The 23711-nt window shown below is 40.2% G+C and overlaps 1 protein-coding gene across 1 annotated transcript in view; it reads left to right on the forward strand.

Moving 5' to 3' along the window:
• Positions 1-23711, forward strand: part of fbxl17 (F-box and leucine-rich repeat protein 17) — a 282885-nt gene that overhangs the window by 102536 nt on the left and 156638 nt on the right. Inside the window, exon 8 of the mRNA XM_042487705.2 lies at positions 2849-2979. Coding sequence (XP_042343639.1) covers positions 2849-2979 — 131 coding nt within the window. The remainder of the gene's footprint in view (positions 1-2848; positions 2980-23711) is intronic.

The following is a 23711-nucleotide window of genomic DNA, read 5'->3' on the forward strand; positions in this document are numbered from 1 at the left end:
GCCACAAACAAAATCTATTTCATGTTTATTTCATGCCTAAGCAGACCTTTTATCACAAGAGGTGTGGATCCAATTTTCTCCCAAGGAGCGACAAAAAAAGGCCACAGGCTACATAAGAACAGGGAGACAAATGGAGCAGCTAGACAGAGGTAAAGGTTTGAAAGCCTTTTTTATTACCTTCAGCGCAGTGCAGCATCACACACTCACCGTTGTTTGTTTGCAGTCGGCGTGTGAGTCTGTGTTTTGACTCTCAGTATGTGAGAACCGGGAAGAGTGTTTACATGTGTGCTTACATCACCCGGCGAGCCTCGGTCCTTATCCATTCCCCCCGTGCATCTTCATGCTGGTAGGTATATGTCATGCCTATGGAGCCGACAGTAGTGCTCAGTGATCTTAACACCAACTGTAAGCTTGTTTTCTCTTTAGCCTTGGCCCTGACATTTACCTCCCTGCCTCCCTTGCGGCTGGCCGGAATATCATACCTCTATTATCTTGCATCCGCGGTGTGTGTGTGTGTGTGTGTGTGTGTGTGTGTGTGAGTGTGAGCCTGCATGCACCTGTGTGCCTTAAATAGTTTTGACTACGTATCAGAGAAAATACACCTGTGCTGTGACTTGAAAAGCCTTTTGGTAATTTTCCGTGAGCAGGAACGCTTGTTGAACAGTGTGTGAGTGTGGGTTTCTAAGAGTGTGTCAGGAAGTAGAGATTTTGACTGGAGGATTAATCTAAACCCCCTCTTATAAAGTATTCAGATCGGAAAGAGGGATTATTGAAAGTCGGAGAGATGAAAGGAAGAGGGAAAGTGAATGCTCATATTGGCTCATAACCCCTCACACCAGGCATGCAGGCACAGAATGATAAACAGTAACAGCAAGCAATTTTCTATAATTTATCTGCCTTGTTAGGTTTTATTTTGCATTCATGCTATTTTTTCCCCAACGCATGTAGCTGTATACAAGTTTCCTCAGTATGTAGAGAGGTGATTTCCACATTTCTTGAGGATACATAAACCATCCATGTAATTCAGCATGCCTGTATATCATAGATGTGCCTCACCAAATTTTTCACTTCCTGTAGCTTCTCTCTTTTTTGCTGTGTTTATGATAACAAATCAACTGCTGGTTCTTTCAGGAACAGTCAGGAAATTGTGTTTCCTGTATATCTGTTTGTGTGAAAGAGATAAAGCGTGAGTGCTGGATTTTACTTTGTTAAAGTCCAACTGAAATGAAATTGTGTTTTATTTTGTCTGCTACAGCTCACATATTTATTCTGTAAATCGCTTGTCCTGTGTTCTCCTTTGAGGGAAAGAATCATAAACCAAAAGGGAGAAACTGGTATTTGTTGTTTTTGTTTCATCACAGTTCTTGTTCTAATAATGCGGCCTTATTTGTTTTTTTAAATGTCTTAAATCTTTTAAAAGTCTTAAAAATGGTCAGACAAGGGAAGTGGGGTATTTTTTTCTGTAATTCTGTAATTGTAAATTCTCAAAATACCTGGGAACCTTTATGTAAGAAAAATAATTTTGATTTTTATAAATATATTATTAGAAATATATATTTTTTCCCCTCTAGCTTTCTCTAGCTTTTTTCTTTTTTTCCTTAGACATTTTTCCCTGGCTTTTTTTTTATATATTGTTTTCCCTAAATCTGCTATTTTTTTGCAATTTGTAGAACTTTTCTTACCAAGTTGCTCATTGCCTTTTTCCCATGTTTTTATAAGAATTGTACCAATGTGCTCAAGGTTCAAAGTTTTAAATACTTGTGAAAGGCATCTGAAAGCAGTACAAGAAAAGTGATGTTTCAAAGTGTTAAAACATGATATCACGGCATGTCTGAATCCGATAGAACACAAAATACTTTGTGATTTATGCAAAAAAAAAAAGTTTTTAAACTTGACACAATGGGAATCAAGGCAGTTGAATCCCACAAACAAAAGTGGTGAAAAAACTTGCCAACAAATAGCAGGTATTTTCCAGTTATGTTCTACTCTCGTCTGCACCTCTGTAATATTGTGTGTCCAGTCCCTGTTTTATTTTGAAATGTCTTCTCCTTGTGTTTAGTATTGCTTTACTTCCTGAGTTTTCTCACCTTTGTTGATTATCTCATGTTTCACCTGTGTCTTGTTTCACTTACCTGTGTAGTTAGTAATCAGCTCTTGTGTATTTCAAGCCCAATGTTTCCACCGTTCAGTGGCCAGATTGTTATTGTTGCTGTCGTGTGTACATGTTCTCCAGTCTTTTCCTTGTGTTTAAGTCCCTGGTATTTGACTACTTGGATTTATGGACTTTGTTTCTCATGTGATATCCCTGAACTGAATTCTCTGCCTTTGCTGACCTTCTTCACATGTATGACCCCTGATCTCCTGAGTAAAGACTTGGTTTTTTTAATAAACTGCATGTGGCGTTAGGTGCTTTTCTCTGCAACTGAATCCCAGTTTTGTACTAAATTGTTACAGCAACAAGGCAAAAAAGGTCATATTTTATGTTATAATGAACATTTGGGCAAAATTGTTCCTAACCTTAAGTAACTGATGTCTACTCACACAAAATGGCTCTTAAATTTAATTTCAGTGGCATTAAAAAGTCTTCAAACATTTTGAATCTAACTTGTCTTTCGCTGTCATTTTTTGCATTAGTTTAATGGAATACTGTTCCTTTTATTCTAATAAAACAAGTGACTTACACTTAAAAATTGCAGTGACATTATTTTAGATGACAAAAACAGATGACTACATGTGATTTTGTTAATTTAAAGGGGAGCATTGTTATTAATTTGCCTGTGCTTCATATCATCTGGTGAATTTGACATGATTAAACCATGGAAATGTTTTTGTGTGTTGCCTCTTGTAGCTACGGAACCTGAGTGTCTTGGACCTACGGCACATCTCAGAGCTCAACAATGAGACAGTGATGGAGGTGGTGAGGAAATGTCGCAACCTCAGTTCCCTGAATCTCTGCCTCAACTGGAGCATTAATGACAGGTATGTCAAGTACCACATGCACATATGTTCTGTGGGTTATCTGACTCATTACACACATTACATCCACTGACCTAACCCAGACTGTCTCATGACAAATTAGATTTTCTTAAAAAAATGATCATCTATATAAAAAGGGAGACTTTTAACTCCTTTGACAGCCAGGGTCAATATGAGTCTTAGTTAGAAAATCCAAATTATAAAAAAGAGTGTTGAAACATTTAAGTTTTATAACCCAACAGGGGTATTGTGATAAATCTAGTGCTAATATAAAAGCATTCAACATACCTAGACCTAAAGGATACACCCATTGTGTTTTATAATGAGATAAGATAAGGTATACTTGAATATCCCTGTAGGGAAATTTGTTCTGGATACAGTCCTAAAGTTCCACGGAAAATAAAAGCATGCATGCTGCATAATGAAAACATCTCAACAACACATAGCTTTATGTAACTATTGCACATGCAGATATACGTGTGCACATATATGCCTGACAGTGGCATCTTATTGCACAACCAACATCCTTTACCTGTTACTGCTAAGTATCTTAATGGACGTTGTTAGGAGTTAGTGGTTGTAGCAGTTCAGCCTGTCATGAGAAACCCTGAATCTGCTACCAGATGGTAAGAGCTGAAACTCGAGAAACTCATGTCGAGAATATTAGTTGGATCAGATACTGTTTTCTGTTCCTGTATGATGATAGATGGGTTTGCTGAACCCTAACTAAAAACCTAACTTTTTTTTGCTCACAAGAAAACTCCACAGGGTACCTTTAATCTGTGGAGGTATGATGGAGTTTGAAAGATTTTTCAATTAAATCAACTAATCTGTTGGTTGATTAAGGACGTTGATAGCCTTTTACACAAACCATAACGGCACACGCACAAACAACATTTGGAGTTGAACCACATTTGAGATGATTATTTACAAGCTTCACATATGATCAAACTTTTAGCTTATTTAACACAATTGCCTCTTAAGGCCAAAAGTTTTTCAGTACAGATGTTTACAGAAGGACACATGTTGTTTTATTGAGCACCCATTCAAATACTTAAAACAGATGCACTGCTTATGCTAGCATGCAAACTCTTACACTGGCAAGGACAGACATAAGACTTAAAAACACACCCTGAAAGGACAGCAAAAACCTCTTTTGTTTCTGTCTCCATGGTCATCTTCCCTGCTGCTCCCACGTCCTTTTCTTTCTTTCTCTCTTCTCTCTTTCAAATGGGAGAGAACCTGTACAGAATATGACGGCAAGAGTAAACCATCTCCTCTTTTATTTATTGTCTTGTGTTTTATTCATACGTTTCTATTTAATCTATTGATTTACAGCTAAGGCTGTGACTTCTCTGCCGACTGTACTCCCACTCTGGCTTAGGAGTGTGAACGCAATATTGAATTTACCATGGTGCATAGCAACAATGGATGTATGTGTGTGTAAGTGTGTGTGTGCATGTGTGAAATTATTCTTGCATTATTGAGTTAACAGCAGACATGTGGTGGGAAGGTTATGGTAATATGTTACCTGCCTCCTTTCAATAAAAAAACATGGAGTTTGGTGAAATCCTCACAGGAGCGCATGGTGTTATCAACTTCTTCCCTTTATCACGTGCACACACACATGCACACACATGCTGCACAGGCACAGCCTCGATTGATTCAGTGCTGCATTGATTCTATAATGATATTTACTGCATTGGTTCAGGGGCTGGAGGTGTGTGTGTATGACTGGATTTGGTGGGATAACCTGTGGGAATATTGGAATTTAAAATGGTGTGTGTATGTGTGAGAGAGAGATAGCATGTTTTGTGTATGTGTGTGTGTGTGTGTGTGTGTGTGTGTGTGTGTGTTTGTGTGTGCATGGCACCATACAGTTGGTGTGTTGTTGGCTTATATATGAAGCAGAGGCAGCAGGGGAGTAAAAGGCCGAGGTGGACAGTCATAGCTGAGGAGTCTTACATGCTTGCTGCTCTGATGCTGCACTGCTCCCCCAACCCCCAACGAAGGGTTTTAAAAATCCAGCAAAAGTAATGCAGGGCCATTTTCTTTGCCCTGCCTCATGGACCTGCAGACTTGTGTGTGTGTGTGTGTGTGTGTGTGTGTGTGTGTGTGTGTGTGTGTGTGTGTGTGTGTGTGTGTGTGTGTGTGTTGTGTAGTGTACATGCTGACTGCTGCTCAAGGACTCATAGCAAATAAAAGCCTCCTGTCATAAGCTGCTTTATTGTTACACTTTACAGTCACACAGCTCAGAGCAGAGAGGAGTACAGGGGTGTTTATTTAAAGGAAGAAACTGGCTGGGTGGTCGACACAATGTGAAGGAGGTGTATGTGGCGGTGTGTGTGTGTTTTAGTGTTTTTCCGCTGGGCCGGTTGGCGCTAGCTGCGCTGTGCCAAGACATACCATGATAATGTGTTCCCACTAAGATGTACAGCCTCACAGCAGGGGGTAGCTGAGCTGTAGTGCTGTGGTCATACTAGCCAGCTCATGTTATCGCAGCAATGGGATTAGCTTAAGACTGTTATCATATACATGTGAGAAGAGATGGCCATTAAAAGTCACAACATCAATGTGTCAATAAAATGAAACTGATTAAAAAAAAAACAGGACAGAACTGTGTTGGGTAAACACAGGGACTGTATATTAAGATGGATGTCATGACAGCTCACCAAAAGTGAAGCCAAAACATCTCCATAGCCCCCTGGTGGCTGGCTGCAATATAGGTCATGAACCCTGCCCCCTCTATATTAGCGGAGGGGCCAGTACAAGTTGAACAAAGGTTTTAAGATGGTTTCTACCATTTTAGGTTCTTATCACACCAATGTATTTTCACGTGCTCATTTTTCTGATAAATTTGCTTTAATTAGTTATTTCAAGCTATATAAAGAGGGAGTGATGTTATGATTGACAGCTCTGTGTCTCAATCAACTCGATTCTGCTGCTCCACTTTCTAGTCGCTACTGTGAGAACTCTGTCTCCAAATAATGTCACCGACGCAAGACAGCAGTGCCGTGCCTGTATGTGGGATATTTTGGCTTTATATTTGGAGTAAGCATGTGGTTGTCCATGATTTCCTTAACAAATGGGATCCATTTAGGGCGGAAGTCAGGAATACTAATTCGTAATTATAGATCTCTGACTTGCAATAGAGTGCAGCTGTACATCATGGATGTATTATTATTATGATAAATCCACGGTTTACACCAACATAAAGGTGAAATGCGGTGTTCTAGTTATGTCAGCTCATCTGCTTTTGGTTTGTCACGGCATGGCTTGAGAGTAAACGACAGAGAGGGCCTGGTTTGCAGATAATCAGGTGACAGAGGAAGGTGATGCTGTAAGTATGAGGCAAGATAGTATGTTGTAGAAAACTATTAAATATAAAATTATGTTAATGTAATCTTTAATAATTGTATGAATGTATGATTTATCCATAGTCATGTTTAAGTAGTTTCAAAGGCCTCAGAGTCCAGAGTATGGCAAGATCAAGACCTTGAAGATGTTAAGACTCCAGTGTTAGTCACAGCCGTATGATGTGTGAATTAGACTTGAATCATGATGAATCATTGTCATGTTTTTTTAAGTTTTTGTTGTGTCTTTGTCTATGTACATGCTTTACCAGGAGCTTCTTGGATCCTATAAGTCTTGTCATTAACCCATGTGTTCATGTAGGATCAAATGTGGCTCATCGAGTACATTTAATTGTTCATCAAAATGAAGATTGATGAAGGTTTTTTTCTGCATTAGTGTGTATGTGACACACTTGGAGTTTTACTTTTTTTTTTAGCTTTTTTTTTTATTTAATTTTTTTTGAATCCTCCATAATATGTGAAGTGTGACCATGACTTGATAAGAACCTGATTCAATACACAGAATCTGAATCAGAATTGATAAAATCTATATAATTAAACACACACACCGGTGTGAACATGGAAACACACTCCAGCAAGTGGTCTGAAGACTCTGAACGGGAGATTTTATCGATGATGGTTTTCTGCTACAGACAGACTGTCAGTATATTTCCTCAGAGAGAGAGGAGGGACTGAAATGGTTTATTTGGCTCAAAGTTCAAAGAGTCAAAGGTCATCAGGGTCACTGCTGTTGGGGATGCTGGCGCGCACACACACACACACACATTTGTTGTCACAGTGAAGACCAGAATGACTCAACCTCCCTCACATTAGCTCTGCGAAGGCACAGCTGGGTCAGCTTTCGTGTGCGTGTTTCAAACTGATGACAGTGTGCTGTGAACAGGTAAACAGGCAGAGGAAATGACCCCTTATTTCCAGGATCAATTTGTCCCCCCACAAGGGGCAATTGGAGAGATAGAGCTCTGTGGGAGGTAAAGCACTTCAGTCATTTTTCCATCCCTGCTCCTCTTTTTCTCTCTTCTCGTCTCTCGTCTTTAAGAAAAATAAAAAAATAAACACTGTGTCCTCTGGCTCCCCTTATCTTCCTCAGTAATGGCTGAAAACAGCATCTCGGTGTAAGAAAGGCAGAAATGATGACCAAATATGGACATCCCATCGTCACAGTCCGACAGGCAGATTGTGACAGTAGGACGCCTATTTTTTGTTCACCGTCATTTCTCGGGGAGCCGGGATGTGATGTGCTGCAGGTGGCCGGTGTTGGCCCTGTTATTTTTCTGTGTCCCCTTACACCGCTGATAGGAGACCAACGCGGGATTGTGTTTTTCAAATGTCACAGCGTTTGAAAACAGGGGAGCGAGTCATGATCAAAGTGGAACGGCAGAGCAAATGGCAGCGTTCACTTTTTAGAACCAAGTTGAGAACACAGTGTCAAAGTTAAATGGTTTTCTTTCATTTTTTGGCTCTTGGTGTCAGTCAGTTTTTTTTTTTTCATCTTGCAGAAACTTTTGTGTTTTGCACACGGTGTGTTTGTGATTTTCATAACCATTGTGTGTTTGTTTTGGTTGTGTCTGTGCGTGAGGGTTCTTTTATATCTAGAGACCTGTTATTCCCAGTGGAGACTTTGTTGATTTTATGGTATAATTTGTTATTTTTGTAATTAGCTTTTATGATATTGTGCTTTTTCTGCCAGAAATAAGATTAAACATGGGTTTAGTGTGACTGTCAAGCTTCTGTTTGTGCAAGTGTGAGCGTGTTGCAATAAAGTTTGTGGTTAAGCCTCCATAGTGGTTTTAGTCGAAGCAAAGAGTCAGCATCTATTTTGCTAACATAAACCCTGCTGCTGGACACATGGCCGGTGTTGACATGCAGATTTATGCGTGTCCCTGCTCTGTCTATGCATGTGTGTGTGTGTGTGTGTGTTTGTGAGCAAGTGCTGGTCAGATGGCCTGTAGTCTTTGCTGAAAGCAGATGCGTGGAGCAAGTGAGTCATTTCTTTTATGAGATCTATATTGTTGGAAGTTGGGCATTTCCCAAAAGCCCTGGCGTTCTCTCCCTCTCTTTCTCCATCTCTCAGTCTGTCCGACAGCTTAATTTAAACAGGGGAATCAATATTCATCCCTTTTTCCTTCTTTGCTTTTTTTCTGCGGGCCAACATTCTCTGCATATCTCCATCACTAACGAGCATCGCAAATCACAGCCCAAATTGGCTGTTCTACATTTTTGTCCCCTCTAACACAAAAACCGGACTAGATGAGGGATGACCGGGGGCCCTCTCTAACTTTCAGGAGATTATAAAGCAGGAAATAATTGGAGAAGTATTCTCTCAGAAACACCTTCTCCAAAAACTGTAAGGCGTGTGGATTTGGAGGCGTCTGCAATGAAAAATCATTCCAAATAGCCTCTGTTGCAGCCAGCTGGCAGACCCCGCAGTGCCAGGAGAAGTGTTGAACCCCAAAATCCAATGAGTACATGATACATCAGTATGATCAACGACGTGTCAAATGACAGTTGGTTTCCTTACTTTGCTTGGCCACACTGAAGGTGACCAGGGCCTTTATTTGTCAGAGTTCTGAGAGTTAGAACACTTCAGAGAGCCAACTTAAGAGTAAAAGAAAATACATTTGCTAAAAGTAGAGACTTTGGAACATTTTCCAAGTGATTTGCTCCAACTTATAGCAAAGTCAAGGAGTTACCGTTTAAGATCAAATGATTTCGTGTGTTCTCAGGAAAGTATTTCTAATCAAAGGATTTGACCCAGCCGTACCGTTCATTCTTTTGAAAAAGCCTTGCATCTCTACGCTGAGATTTTATTCTGTAAAGCTCATATGATTTCAGTGTAGTTTTATATGAAGTCTGTAAGACTTCCATTAGCAATTACCACATGAAATTAAAAAGTAGCCTCCAACCACTAATCAGGATGCAATTATAGTAAATTGGCTGATCTATAAAATGCCAATTCCCTGAGGAATTCAAATGTTTCTGAGATATCGTGTTATGTTCTTACAAGCCATATCTATAGCTGCTGAATTCACTGCAGTCGACCCAAAATTTAAAACTGAATGTAAAAGGTTGATTGTGCACGATTTAGGGGGATGTATTGGGAGATATGCAATAAAATAAGTGTGTTTTCTTTAGTGTATAATCATCTGAAAATAAGAAGCATTGTGTTTTTGTTACCATAGAATGAGCCGTTCATATCTACACAGGGAGTGCGTCCTCGTCCATGCCCTGCCATGTTTCTAAAATAGCCCAGAATGGACAAACCAAACACTGGCTGTAGATAGAGCCATTTGCGGCATAGCAAAGAACCCCCTCATCCAACGTTAGCAGCTCTGACATACTTTTAAGCTTGTGACTCGCATGTTTCTTTTTGAAATGCACCTTGGGAGTCGTGGTTCACGTCCTCCTTAATGTTTGTGTGTATACAAGCTTGTACCTTCGGCTTTTTAATCAAAGCAGCAGATATTAATGCACTCTTAATCTTTTGTTGTGGTGCTTTAACCAGGAGACTTTATGGCTCTGACCTCTGGTGAGACAAGAAAGCAGGCACTTTACTAATTGTTTTCTGCTGAAAAGTAAAACCTTAATGTTTCTGTTTCATGAATCAAATTACAAAATGCTACAGAAGTACAGTTTAAAAGAGCAGATTCTAACTTCTGAATGATGTAAATATAATAAAAAGCTGTAATTTCAAACTAAATAGATTTTTTTTTCAACCATTTATCTCTCACTGTCACACTTTTATAAATATAGGCCTTGGAATAAAGCCTGTGGTGGTGTTTTCTTTCTCTGCTTTTAACCTACTTTTGCTTGTACTTGTACTTTTGCTACTACACTTGTGACATAAATAGGGACCGCCGACAGCTGAGTGTTACTACTGGAAAAAAAGTAAAAAGGACAAACTTCTAGTTTCTGCTGGATTCAAATTCTCTGACTGACCTCACCAGCCGCTGAGTTCAGCCGTAAAGGTTCGTCTCTGTGAAAGAAAGCAGGAGACTGTGGGAAAGTGAGAAAATCCCTCAGATAAGAGGTCATCTGAAGTGTCTACATCTGTTGCATAACCTCACTGCACATAGGTTTCCTCTGGCCAACTATTTTTAGGTTCCCCGTCTTTTTCTTTTGGTTTTGTTGGATTTTTTTCTAAATGCCATGGAAAATGTCAACGGAGCCCGGACCGGCGACTGACAGACATTTGTCCTTGTCTTGTTTCTCCACCACCTGTCTCTCCAGATTTGAGGAGAGGTGCTGAGAGGCCTTCCCCTGTCCTTGTCACTTCTCTTTCTCTGCTCTTATATTTTCACACACAAAGCACAAGGATCTACAACTTTACTGATGCTACTAAGAATTTCATGCTTCTTTTTCCTGTCCCTCCAGCGGGGAGCTCATGGCCAGATGCTGCACTTGCATGATTTGTAAATTAAAAACCCAGGACTTCTTTTCATTTACTCAGGCCTGTGTTGTTGGAGCAGATTGGCTGTCAGCGGAGATTAGAGTCCTGCTTAGCAGAGTGAATACACGAGGAGAGCCAGTGTTGCCCTGTTGTCAGACACGATGGTGAGAAAAGGTGCAGAAAAAAAAACAGCGAGGAGCATTGGAGGCAGAGTGATTAGGTACGGCAGATGCGCACGTATGCATGTAGCAGATTTTCTCGTCATTTCTCTCTCAGTTATGTCTTTCGTCTCAGGCTTTTATTCTCTTTGGTTCTGTCTCTTTTTCACACTTCATCTCTCCTCTAGTTGTCTCTGTGTTTCTTCCTCTGTCTGTCTCTTCCTTTCTCTCTCTGTCACGCACACAAACGCTGAGGTGATTATTTCTGGCAGGTTGGGTGTGAAAGTGTGCTATGATAAACATGCTGCCGTGGTTATTAATTTTGAGTAATGGCAGCGTCAGACTCCAGTGCCTTGATAAGTATCGGAGATGGAGGAACATTTGTGGCGCGGCGCAGAGACACAATGAAGGCAAGCAGCTGGAGCTTATAGGCTACAACAGCGTGAGAGCTGCTGTTGTATTCGGGCACAGATCCAAGGCCAGCAGAATCCTGCACCTTCCTGTGTATGTTAAACCCTGCATGAACTAAAGTATGCAACATAAAATAAGGAAAATATGTAATTAATAAGCTAATTTATTTACTGTTTCTGTACAGTCTAGAGGGACTTGACCCTGACCTTTTCAGATGAGGTCTTCCTGCTCACCTCTGCTGCTCTGGGGTCTTAAGTTTGATTGGATTGTTATCATTTCTGGGAGTCATAAGATATGATTTGTGATAAGCTGTCAGTGACAGCTAATAGCTGCTGAATTTAAAAAGGCTTTCAGTAATCTTTGACTGTAATTCTCTGCTTTCAGTGACTTGCAGCACCAAAAGATCTCTGGAGGTCGTAGTTGCTTGTAATGTGTTACAGAAATGTTAGATATCCACATTAGAGCCTAGTAAGGTAGAGTTTTAAGAGCGCACGATTGTCTTTTGAGCTGACAGTATGTCACAGTGTCAAGTACTGGACTTTGGGCTACTGGTCAACTACCCTCCACGTTACCAGCACCTACATCACCCTGCTTAACTCTCAGCTCAGATCCACCAGATGACGGGTTTTGAGTCTTCCAGCTGATTTGTGTTGGCTCTTGAGCTGTTGCTCAAACTACAGATTGTATTTCCATGTTCTCATACTCCGGCCACCAGGAACACAAAAAGTGTAGAAGCGAAACAAAGGTGAGACCTGCTCCTCTCTCTTGCTCTCTAAAACGCAGACCAAACTTATCAAACTAATCAAACTGTAAAACTAGGCAGCACTGATTTAATATAAACCAAGAATCTTCTACTGCGTTGTTTAATTCTAGTCTTAAATGTCTGGGGAAACTTATTTTAGTGCACTGTTTGGCTGTAAAATGACAATGTGTGAAAAGGAGGTCTGTGCCATGATGTTTGCTTTATTATAAAAATGGGGGCTGAAAATACTGAGATCAAATGGTAAAACTAAGCATTTCTGATAAATTATTAACCAAGATGTTTCTGCATTGCCAGTTCTTGCTTATAATGTTTTTAGAGAAATGTTTATATCTTACTATTTAATTATGATTCAAGATTGTTTGTTACCAGCCAGCTGCTGTTCTTTCCTTTGGCAAACTGGTCATGCTGACATTACCTCCAGTGGGATCATTTATTGGTCAGCTGCACCGCAGTCCACTCTGGTAGTTGTAGGATTTTTTTTCCATTTGAGCAAAAGAGAACGCCACAGCCCCTTTTCTCTGTTTTCTTTGATCATGTAATGCCAATTTTAGAAGAATTTTCATCCCTCTACTTCATAAACAGCCCAGTTTTATGAAAAGACCATCTTTCCATGAGTGAAACTGTATAAGAAAGAAGGTTTTTCATTTTCTGTCAGACATGCTAATATGACATTTTAGCTTCATGTATCCTGTCAAACATCCTTTTAGGTTCAAAAAGCTTGAATTCTTTGGATGTCCTAAGCTGCATTGATGTGAAGTGCCACTTTTGAATGCCGGATTACAGCATTGCACTAAATCTAGAACAAAAATGTATCTCAGTAGTGTTTAAATTACCTCGTGGAACGTCCAAATGTAATTATCATATGGGAAGCCCTGTATCTCACAACTGTGGAACCACATTAGACACAGACCTTGAAGTGTTATTATCTCATAAAGTGAGTCACAGGCCTGACACAGAAACGTTGCTAAAATCCACGTTAACCATATTGTTGACCCTTGACAGCAAAATTATTGGTCCCATTCTGACCAAATACGTTTTTACCTGTAATTAATTTTTTTCCATGGTTAGGTTAACCCATCTGCACTGTCAGGCTGGGAAAATTATTATTTCTCTGCCAGACCAAGAGGAGAGAAGAAGGCGATAGAGAACATAATTTAAAAACATTTGATTTTGTGCAGTGATGCAAAAGGCATGTACAGTAGATTGTGCATCTTCCAAAAGGTCTCTGCCTAGAGTGATCTTCTCTCATTTCATTTCCCCTCTGATTTTATTTTATGTCTTTGTTTGAGATTTGATCTCATTTTTAAGCTTTTATCCAATTCCCGAGTTCTTGTGGATTGATGGTTTTTTTTTTCACATTACCAGTAATTCCCTTTCTGAAGGTTAAATTTCTGCTGAGTGGAATATTGAACAGAAAGCTCAGTATTCCACAGGGCCAACTCTATGTTTGATTCATCTGTTTTATCAGAAAAAAAGAAATATTCCAACATGCTTTTCTGACTTGTTTTTCTACGATGAATCAATATCAGCCAGTTGGGAAGAAAAAGGTCATTTTTCTTCCTATTTTCTGACTTTTTTTTGACAAGACCTTTCTTGCTTGCTCCAACAAATCATGTTGTATTTATTTTTCTTGAAGATTTCATACAGTCAGTCCTGCATGTTTCCAGTGTAACTCTCCCACCCAAGACATAAGTGCATGTCTGTCTGTGCATTTCTTTGTGCATATGCACGAATACATTTGGTCTGTGGCCAAACATTAGTGGGTATATGCACACTTGCCTGTGAATGGGTGCTCAAGTGCCTATGGCCATAAGGCTTTGTGCGTGTGTGGGACACTCACTCAGGCAGCCTTGCTGGTTCTCGAGGCCTCGACAGTAGGCTATGTGTGTTCCCCCTGCAGCTGGATGTGTGGGTCATGCGTAAAAGTGATTTGAGTCACTCAGAATCAGTGTGTCAACTGAGCAAGTAGGTAATGTAATGGCAAAGAAATGCTCTCATGAAGTGCTCCGTTGGCCAGGAACCAAAGCAGTGGACTGGTGACACTTTCACTGTGGAAATGCACGGCCATCAGTGCTCCATGTTCCCTCACTGAAGAAAGCAGAAGTCTTTCACCTCACCCTCCAGGCCTTCATATTACACTCAGAGCGTTGAATTCTTTCCTCTCATGAGACGGCATACTAATTCTCAATGTCCATTTTACAACAGACATTAATTGTCTATCCAGTTTGCGCTCTGTTAAATTGGCAGCAGTGTCGGATGAAGTCTGACGAAGTTATGCAGGAGTGGAAAGTTCATATGAGGAGTTTTTGAGTTGGTTTTGTGCTTTTGGACACTTTTGTGATCACAGTTTCTGCACACAAGTTGTTGTTTGTGAGAGTGTTTGGCTTACAGGTGGTACACAGCGGGGGCAGTGGCTTATTATGGTTATCCATACTGTGGGGTCAGAAAGTTGCCAGTATAATCTAAATGGTAAAGAGACCACGGGGCTCGGCTGCCCTTGTTTCACCATGCTGGAGACCTGGCATTTGGCCTGTGTTTGAGGACCAAAGCTGTAATTTTCTCTTCCTTTGCTCTCTGTGGCTCTTGCAAGACTGGGTCAGATGAATAAAACAAAAGCCATATTCAAAATTATTCTTTCATATGCTCATCCTTTCATGCCTTATTTCTTTATCATCAAATGAGCACATGTCCTCATGCCCTTGTACCATCCCACCAGCACTTTGTGTTATTGCTCTGTTCTTTTTTTGTGTTGCGCTGCTTTATTGATACCATCCTTTCCTTCCTTCCCTCACTTCCCTTCTTCCTTCCATTCATTCCATCGCTGTGCTCTGTTTATCTCCCTCCATCTCTCCCTCTGCTTCCCTCTCTTTCCTCCCTACAGCGTCCCCCTGCTTCCTCTGCGTTGCACTCATTTGTGTGATCACCTTCTTCTTACCCACAGCACATCCGCTGCCCCACAAATGAGAGCAGGGAGAGCAAAGGGGAGAGCATGACGCAGGGCCCAAGGAACAGGGTTTAATGAAGCCAGCCTAAATGAATTTACTGCTTTCCATTGAGCCGCTCTGTCCCATGTGGCGGACCAGCACCTCAGCCATTGTGTCGCAGGCCCCCTCTCTGTTCTGCTACCTGTTTGTCTGACACCTCTGTAATTAGCCGCCACTATTGAGGAGAGTAATTGCGTATTAAAGCCGTGTTCTGTTAGGGGACCCTCAAAAGTGAACATTTTTATGCAAATGTTCAGAATTAAGAAAATTACCCAGGGTTTTGAGCGCGGGAGAAATAAGAGGAAGGCCATTTTCTACCAAAGAAGAAGAAAAGAAATTGTGGGCATCGCAGCATGCTAAATGGATGGAGGGGACTGTGTGTCTGCTTGAATTTGCTTGGTGGGGTATTTGTGTGTGTATTAGTCTCCGGGGATAAACGTTTTTGCTGCGTGGCTGATTCGCTATTTCAAATTGGTATTTTAAACAGTGCTCTGTGATGGGACTTGAATAACAAAGTAAATTGGAGTTATTAACTGCTATTGTTGCTCACCTGGTTTGTATTAGAAGCTCCTGGGGACAAATACTGTGCTGATTGTTATTCCTTGTCTTTGTTTTGGTATGCATATGCTTGTGTGTGTGTGTGTGTGTGTGTGTGTGTGTTTAGCCTCTGGAAAGCCTGCACATACCAGCTGCTTCCTTGCAACGTCTGTGGTTAGAAACAGAGCTGCAGACTGAGGAGCCTAGATTGTTGTGCAGCAACTTTTTGTAAATCCATTACTAAGTTAAGCCCTGCTTACAGTAAGCTCTTCGTAGCTTCTAGCTAGTTTCAAAGTAGTTGTTCACTGAATCAGGTTGCACTAGTAAAACTTAAGAAATGTCTTTACAGGTACATCTGTAGCGCAATCAATCAAAAGCAGACAGCTAAGTGAAACAGGCTGTCACTGTTCATCACAATATGTATCACAACATGACCGCTAAAAATAGAGGGACAAGTGAAATATTTAACCTCAATTTTCAACCCTTTGTAAATGTATTTATTACTGTATTTTGTTTATACACAAAATAGTGTAGGGTTAGTAGTTTTCATGCAGTTTAGAATCAGTGGGAAATACATGATGAAAGTTTGATTTGATGTATTTCGTGTTGTTGTGTAACGTACTTAAAAATAGCCGGTTTATATTGTTGACTTTTGACTTGACTTTTCAGACCCTTTTAACCACTTGCTGCTCAAAGTAAACTTGGTACAGCCTCTCTCTCTCTCTCTCTCTCTCTCTCTCTCTCTCTCTCTCTCTCTCTCTCTCTCTCTCTCTCTCTCTCTCTCTCTGTCTCTCTCTCTCTCTCTCTCTCTCTCTCTCTCTCTCTCTCTCTGTATGCAAGCAGGAATTGGCATCACCAGATCATTTTGTCAAAGCCTGAACCTCACTCTGAGTTACTGTTGTTGATTGCAAACTTTAGAAAAGAGAGAGATCATTAGTTTATACTATATATTTGAAGACAAACGGTTTCTGCTGGAATATATAATAGTACCACTTATTTTGTTGCAATTGTATGTTTTTGAAATAATAATAATAATAATAATAAATATTTCTTAGTATTTTGTTGTATCATAAACAATATCTGTATCGCAGAAACATCGTGAAATATTGTAATATTACATTAAGGCCATATCGCCCAGCCCTTGTTACATTCGTCATTCACATGGGGACAAATTATTCTGCAATGGTCAAGGGTATTTATCAGTCCCAGCTTGATAGACTCTGATTGGTATTGATGAGAATACATCAGTTGGGTGGGTGTGCTAATTTTAGCACCTTTACAGAGATTTCGAGATGCAATGACACACCATCACAAACACTGCCTGTTTCTGTCTGAGCAGCGCTAGAACATCGATCCAAATTAGTAAGTGTTACGGAATAAGAAGAGATATTCAAATAAAGGACTCGTCTTTGAGGTTGAAAGTGACACCAGTTGAAAAAACAGAAGGGCAGGGAGAGGAGTCTGCCACCTATTTTTGTGTAAGAACTAGTTTGTGTGAATTTGCTTAATGGAACACCTCACCCACAAAAAATACTGTTTGTATAACACTTACTCACTATGTGTTACCTTGAACTTGTTCTCTTGCATGCCTCCACAGTGACCCAAAAAATCCAAAAAAAGCAAACATTCTCCATTAATGCAAGTAAGCAGGGACAGTGTTTAACTATAGCAAAACTATCTCAAAACATTTGTTCACAAACTCTCACACAACGTGTTTGGGAAGTATCAAGCTGGATAAATGAGACTTTGATTATACTGGCCAAGTTGTAAAAGTTTGTAAATGGATGTTTTAATATAGATTTGCTGGAGCTGATTGTGGACAATGCTGACTTACATTACATTACATCACATTCAAGAGTGTTTGCCGTTTCTGGATTCGCCATTCACTGTAGAGGCATGTAAGAAAAACAAATTCACAAATTCAAGGTAACAAGTGCTGAGTAATTGATATACATTGGTATACTTTAAATCAGAAATAGTTTTAAACTTATGAAGAGCTGTTGCAACTGGTTGCTGGTAAAAAGTGATCTTATGAGTGGTTTTTATGTAGACTGTTTGCAAATGTGCATGTATTGTCAACACTCAGTACATGACCTCACCATACAAGGACATGAATGCAAACACACACCCACACAGTCATCTCCTCCTTCCTTCAGTCATTGCAAACCTGCCAAAGCCATGACATATGGCCTGTCTGTTTTGATCAGGCCATCAAAATCTGAACCTCAAATTTAATGTTCAGCTGGAGCAGAACGATCCACAAACACTCTCCAGACACCCCAAGCAACTCTGGAAAATCTGCCTTCCTCCTGGAAACTTTTACTTTCTAATTTTATTTCATTTGCAACTTGTTTGAAGATCGGAAATCTCCTCATCTGTCTTTGAGCACACGATCAAACCGAAGAGAAAACTGTGTATGTGGTGTGTTTGCATTCATTTTTTTTTGTCAATGTGCGTTTATCTATGCATTTATTTTCTTGTTTTCTTGAATGCCTGTCATATCTGAGGTTTATTTGCAGAGAGGAGCCCTGGGCCAACTTCTCTGCTGTGCGTAAGCTTTGCATTTACCCCATACAGTTTGTTTTAGGATCAAGCATCTATGTTCCTTGTTTAGGTTAACAGGAGCTGACTCACTGACTTCAGGATAAATTTGTCTTTTGTGTCTTGTGCCTCCTCAGAGAGGTCAAATCCCAAGGTCAGTGACAAGACAGCATCCTGGCAGCTGGGAGAGATTTAGTGTCTTGCCAAAGGAAAAAACAGAGTCTTTACTTGCTATTCTAAGGAGCTTGTACCCGCGCCTTTAGGCGGAACGATACACTCTTTAAACACTCACAAATCAATATGCTGTCTTGTCCTTTAAATGAATATTCCACGGTCACTGGTTGCGGCTGTAGTTTCAGGTGTTTACATTAGTCCACATTTGACAAATCGTCAGCGATAAACATCTCTGACGTTTAAACGTTTACTTTGTTGGACCTGAAGAGGGTTTGGACTTATCTGATGCTCGGCTCTTATAGCGTGCTAAAGCTCCTATGTTTTTTTGCCGTCGGAGGTCTGCTTCCATTACCTACTAAGCCTCTGTCAGATTGCAGGGCTGTGAAGCGGTCCCCTATCACCACCGGTAACAGTGGTTTCCAAGTCCCAGTCTATTCAGCTCACGCCGCCACCCTTCAGAGACTGGTAATAACTATTTGCTCAGGCTTATACATTCTCACCCCCGACTTACTTTTTTTTCTGTTTTTGTCCCTCACTCCATTCACTCTCCTCCATTTACTGGATCCATATTTTCTTTCCTCCCTCCCTCCTTTTCTTCCTCCCTCTCTCCATCCTTCCCTCCTTCTCTGGCGTCATCTTCCCTTTCGTCAAAGCAATCACTATTTAAACTCTCCTCTGCTCCAAGGTCCTGTCAGATCCCCCTAGAAGCCAAACACTATTAAAAGAGGTCTCTAGAGCTTAGCCAGTGTGTGTATGCTGGTGTGTGCATTTATATGTGCAGTAAGTGTGAATTTTGCGGGCGCATTTTAGTGTGAAAGGCACAACCGTGTGGTAATATGTGTATGTATCCACAGTGGTGTTGAGGGTATCTCCCTTTTTGATCCTCTGGATCTTCAATAAGAGCGTGAACTCTGGTGGGAAATCTATTGGCAGCAGATTCAGACGATTACGGAAATTTGGCCTGGCGGGAGGCAGTAAAAAGGTGGTTGTGGTGGGGGGGTGAGACGGGTTAGAAGAGCCTGCCATAACCCAGAGGGACTTAAAATATGAATAGAGTGTGGCGTCGATGACCTTGTGGTATGAGGTTTTGGACTCTGCATAGCCAAATGGGAAAACAATTCACTCTGAAACACACACACACACACACACACACACACACACACACACACACACACACACATGCAAATATGCACAGTTTGCCCAGGAGCAGAAGAAAGTACACACTCTCGGCAACACTTACACAAACAGTTACATTAATATGAATACACACACTTTCAAACAAGCTGCTCAACTTTTCTGTTGGAGAAACCAAATCCTAATTATGGTACACAACACTTGTGACATTTAAAGTTTGCACACCTTTATAAGGAGAATACAAACTAATTTAGAGAGCTTCAAGTAATTATTGTTTTATATTAATCTACCAGTTATTTTCTTAATTAACTGTTTGGTCTCTGAAATGTAAGTAGGAGTAATAATTGCTAGAAATAGTCTCCTACAGCCCAAACTTCTCTCTTTTAATGTCTACTTTTTTTCCCAACAGTCAGAAACCCAAAGATTGTTAAATTATTGTAAACTGAGTCTTTTTCTATAATTTAAGATCAGGAAAAGCAGCACATTCTCACATTGGAGATGTTAGAATTGGCACATTTTTGGCAGTTTTGCTTGAAATATTAATTGAAAATGAAATGATTAGCAGAGTAGCTGCTGATTAATTTTCCATTGACTTACTAATCAATAAATCTGCAAAAAATATATGTTTTCCACATTATTTGACTCTATACCAGCAATACCAATACAGTTTAGTGGAGTTGGAAATTATCAGTGAGGCTTAGAAATACAGACACAGCAGCCAAATAGTACTATATAGTATACTGAATATCTATGGAGCACTGATTGTACTCATATTTAACTTTTGTGACTGCTAGGGGCAGCTCGCCCAATGCTTTTGTCATTAATGAACTTCTTTGCATGCACAGATGTGATGAGTAAAGATCAGAATTTTCTAACTTTAACTTCTCATTCACACACTATGTTTTATTTTAGGTGTCTTCCTGACCAGAGTGGACCAGGTGTCTATTTTCAGAAAAAAGATTCAGAGAAATAGAAAGTGTGTATGTGTGAGAGAGAGACCTGTTTCATTAGCAGATTGAAGGAGCTGTAATGTGATGGCTGGTTGAGATGGCTACTTAAATGTGATAGGCCATTAGCTATTCATCCCTACTGCACTGTAAATGCAAGGTATGGAAAATGCAATCATGCAAATCACTCTTCGATCAGAGCCTTTCATAAAGGAATAAATGCTGACAGCATGGAGGGTAAGGAGTATTAAGAATGAGGTGGGCAGGTGGATAAGTCTTACATAGAGATGGACAGAGTGAGGTACTAGTTCCTCTAACCCTCCTTTTTCCTGCCTCATGTCAGCTGTTAAATTTAAAGATTTCATGAGTTCTGGGTGACATGTTGGGGCATCAGGAGAGAGACATGACAGTGAGGCTTGCAAGGTGCTCGGTCTCGCTGCTCTTTCAGCTTAATAATCATGAATAGTTTCTTAATTTAGCATAGCAAAGGAGGAGTTCCTACAGTATTGTATATTAAGAATGAATCTTATTTTTGACATCTCCCTTGTAAGCAATAAAAGCCATTTTGCACCAGTGCGATGCAAAAATGTGGCATGGAAATGCGGCAAATCTGCGCCTGAATTTTCCACGCAGTTGTGCACCTAAGTGGTGCCAGTGACCGCTGCACACAGTAAAAACCCATTTAGGTAGAGTGCAATTTAACCTCTATGTAACTTCCCTCTTGCACCATTCAACTGCTCCAAACATCAGATGCCCAAATCTAACAAACCTTCTCTGAGGAAACATGAGTGGCTTGTTCTTTTTAGGGGATTACATCCTCACTACCGTCTTAATTTCAATGCTGCGTGGATGGAATGCTACGCTAAACACGGATGCAAGATTGTTTAAGGTCTGGCAGGATAGCACCCGTTGGTCTGATGATGTTATACTGCATAAACATTAGCCGTGTGCTTATGTTTGTTTGAGACTTTATCCAGCCCAGCTGAATCAGAAACAAAATTGATGACATTCCTCATGTTGGCAGCAAACTAGCCATGACTCAAAGGTATGACATCAGTTGGAACAAACCATTTCACTGGTCCAAAAAGACATCCGAAGGTGGTTATCTGCTGAACTCAAGGGCAGTCTTAATATTTTGCCCTGCAAGAATGTTCTGTGAAAATTGTTTTGACCAAAGACCATGCTTGGTGTGATAAAGCTTTAACTCTTAACAATAATGACCATCACAACATTTTTAACCTTCAAAAAGCTTTTTATTGTACGTAGACTATGATGACATCACTAAGAAGCCTAATTAGTTTTAGCTTTAGAGGAGTTAGTTTTGGTTTGTTAGCATGCAAAATGAATGCAAATGAAAGCGTAGCAAAATAAAAGAGTTCATTTGACTTTGCCCTCCAACTAATGTCATGGCACATGTCAGTGTGGTCCATCAGCTCTGTTTTTTGTCTAAAACACCACCAGGGACAAAGAAATTACAGGCACAGAGGGGTGTGCCCTCTCTGGGTTGTCTCTTTAACAGCTGTTTAGACTCTGACAAAACAGCTGGAGAAAATATTAAGTACAGATTTAAAATGGTGTGTGCGTAAACCATCATACTCACAGATGGACAGTGTGAGTTGTCACAATATTAAACTTTAGCTTGACCACCTGCCTAATTATTGCAGCAATAAAGACAATAAATCAGCTTTATAAAATAACTAAGACTCTCAGTTCACTGTTAAACCCAGCAGTAAATGCAATTTTCTGTCACAAAAAATTCTTATGGCGTCTCTGAGAACAGCCTTTTATATTTTTTGATAGTTATACTCCAAAAAATGAACTAGGAATCTTCTGTGTAATATTCAGGGTCTACACTTGATAAAAACCCCGTCACTGATAACTCAATTGTAACAACAGTATGGTGCCTCGAATCTGCCTCTTAAATCAGTGCACTTCCTCTTTAATATACTGGGTGAGATATGGTTCTCCTTGAATAGTCACTCTGAGCAATTGAACCTGACACTGAATTTCCCAAAAATACTTTTACAGCCTCTCATAAAATACTTCATCAGCCCTCAAAATTGTTGATTAGCATATTCACCTAGGATAGGCTGATGCAGTACACTTTTAATTAATAAGCCACTAACTGTACAACATTTCATGAGTGAGAGAGCGAGAACGCGGGAGAGATGCTAAGGCGGAGAAATGGATGCTTTTTTTGCCACCTTGTGAAATATGTAATACATCTTCATTTTAACGGGTGTTGTAAATGTCAGGGCACAGATCTTCTCTTAATGAAAAGATCACCCCACGTCCAAACTTTGACAAATGTCTCTGGTTTGAGCTGAATACTGGGAAGTCGTCTTCCAGTACCAACAATTTGGACGAGTATTAACAAACTCAAGCTGCTGCTTCCTCCTGTGCGACTCTCATGTTGATCGGTTTCTGATTAAATCCTGGTGCATCATCTGTTGTCGTTGCTGTCTCACTGTGGTCACTGGTGAAATGTTGGGTGGCGATTAATCTTAGTCTGTTTGAAAACATTGGCACAAAACTTGTTAAATTAAGCCTAAATTAAATCTCTTAATCCAACATTAAGACAGCTTCAGAACAGGAATGTGGCCTAAAAGATTCAGTATGAACTTCTGTCACATGATCCACGGCTGTCCATGAATCATAAACCTCTACCTCAGGGTATTTCTCTTTATTGATTCATTGCATGGTCGCTTAGCAGCCAAGCTGGATCCCCATGACTGTAGTCTACCACCCGTCTGCACCAGAATCTGAAATTTGACAGATGTTGCATCACAGTTTGATGTTGCACCCCATTGTGCTGTAAGTGGTTTGGCTGACCCGAAACTTGGGAGACTGTGCAGTTCTGCAACGAGTCAAGGTGCTTCATTAATTTTGTTGGCTGTGTGGCACTTTTCATCTATTGCTTTTCATCCTGCAACATAAAACGAACGGGCAAAGCTCTAATACAAACTCATTTCATTCGTGCAGAGTTGCTGTTGATTTGCATAATTTTATGTGTTTAACTAATCGTCAGTAAAATAGGAAAATAATATATCAAATTTTCATAGTTTAAATTAATTTGAAAGCGTTTAAAGATGCTATCGTATATATTCATTAATGTCAGAAATAGATAGATGTTTTTCTCTCCTTTGTGTTTCAAAAACTTCCAACTACTTTGAGGTATGAGCACATGGTGTGGTGTGTTCTCAGCCTGGAGCATGCAGTGTGGGCTGCTTCAAAGCTATATCCAGCATGCTTGACTGTGATCGCAGAAAGGTTAGCATGGGTTTGAGGATCTGAAAAGCGCTAGATAGCGCAGGCTGCTGTC

Source organism: Plectropomus leopardus, chromosome 4 (assembly GCF_026936395.1).
Source record: "Plectropomus leopardus strain MGB_pleo_1.0 chromosome 4, ASM2693639v1, whole genome shotgun sequence".
NCBI classification, from domain to species: domain Eukaryota; kingdom Metazoa; phylum Chordata; class Actinopteri; order Perciformes; family Serranidae; genus Plectropomus; species Plectropomus leopardus.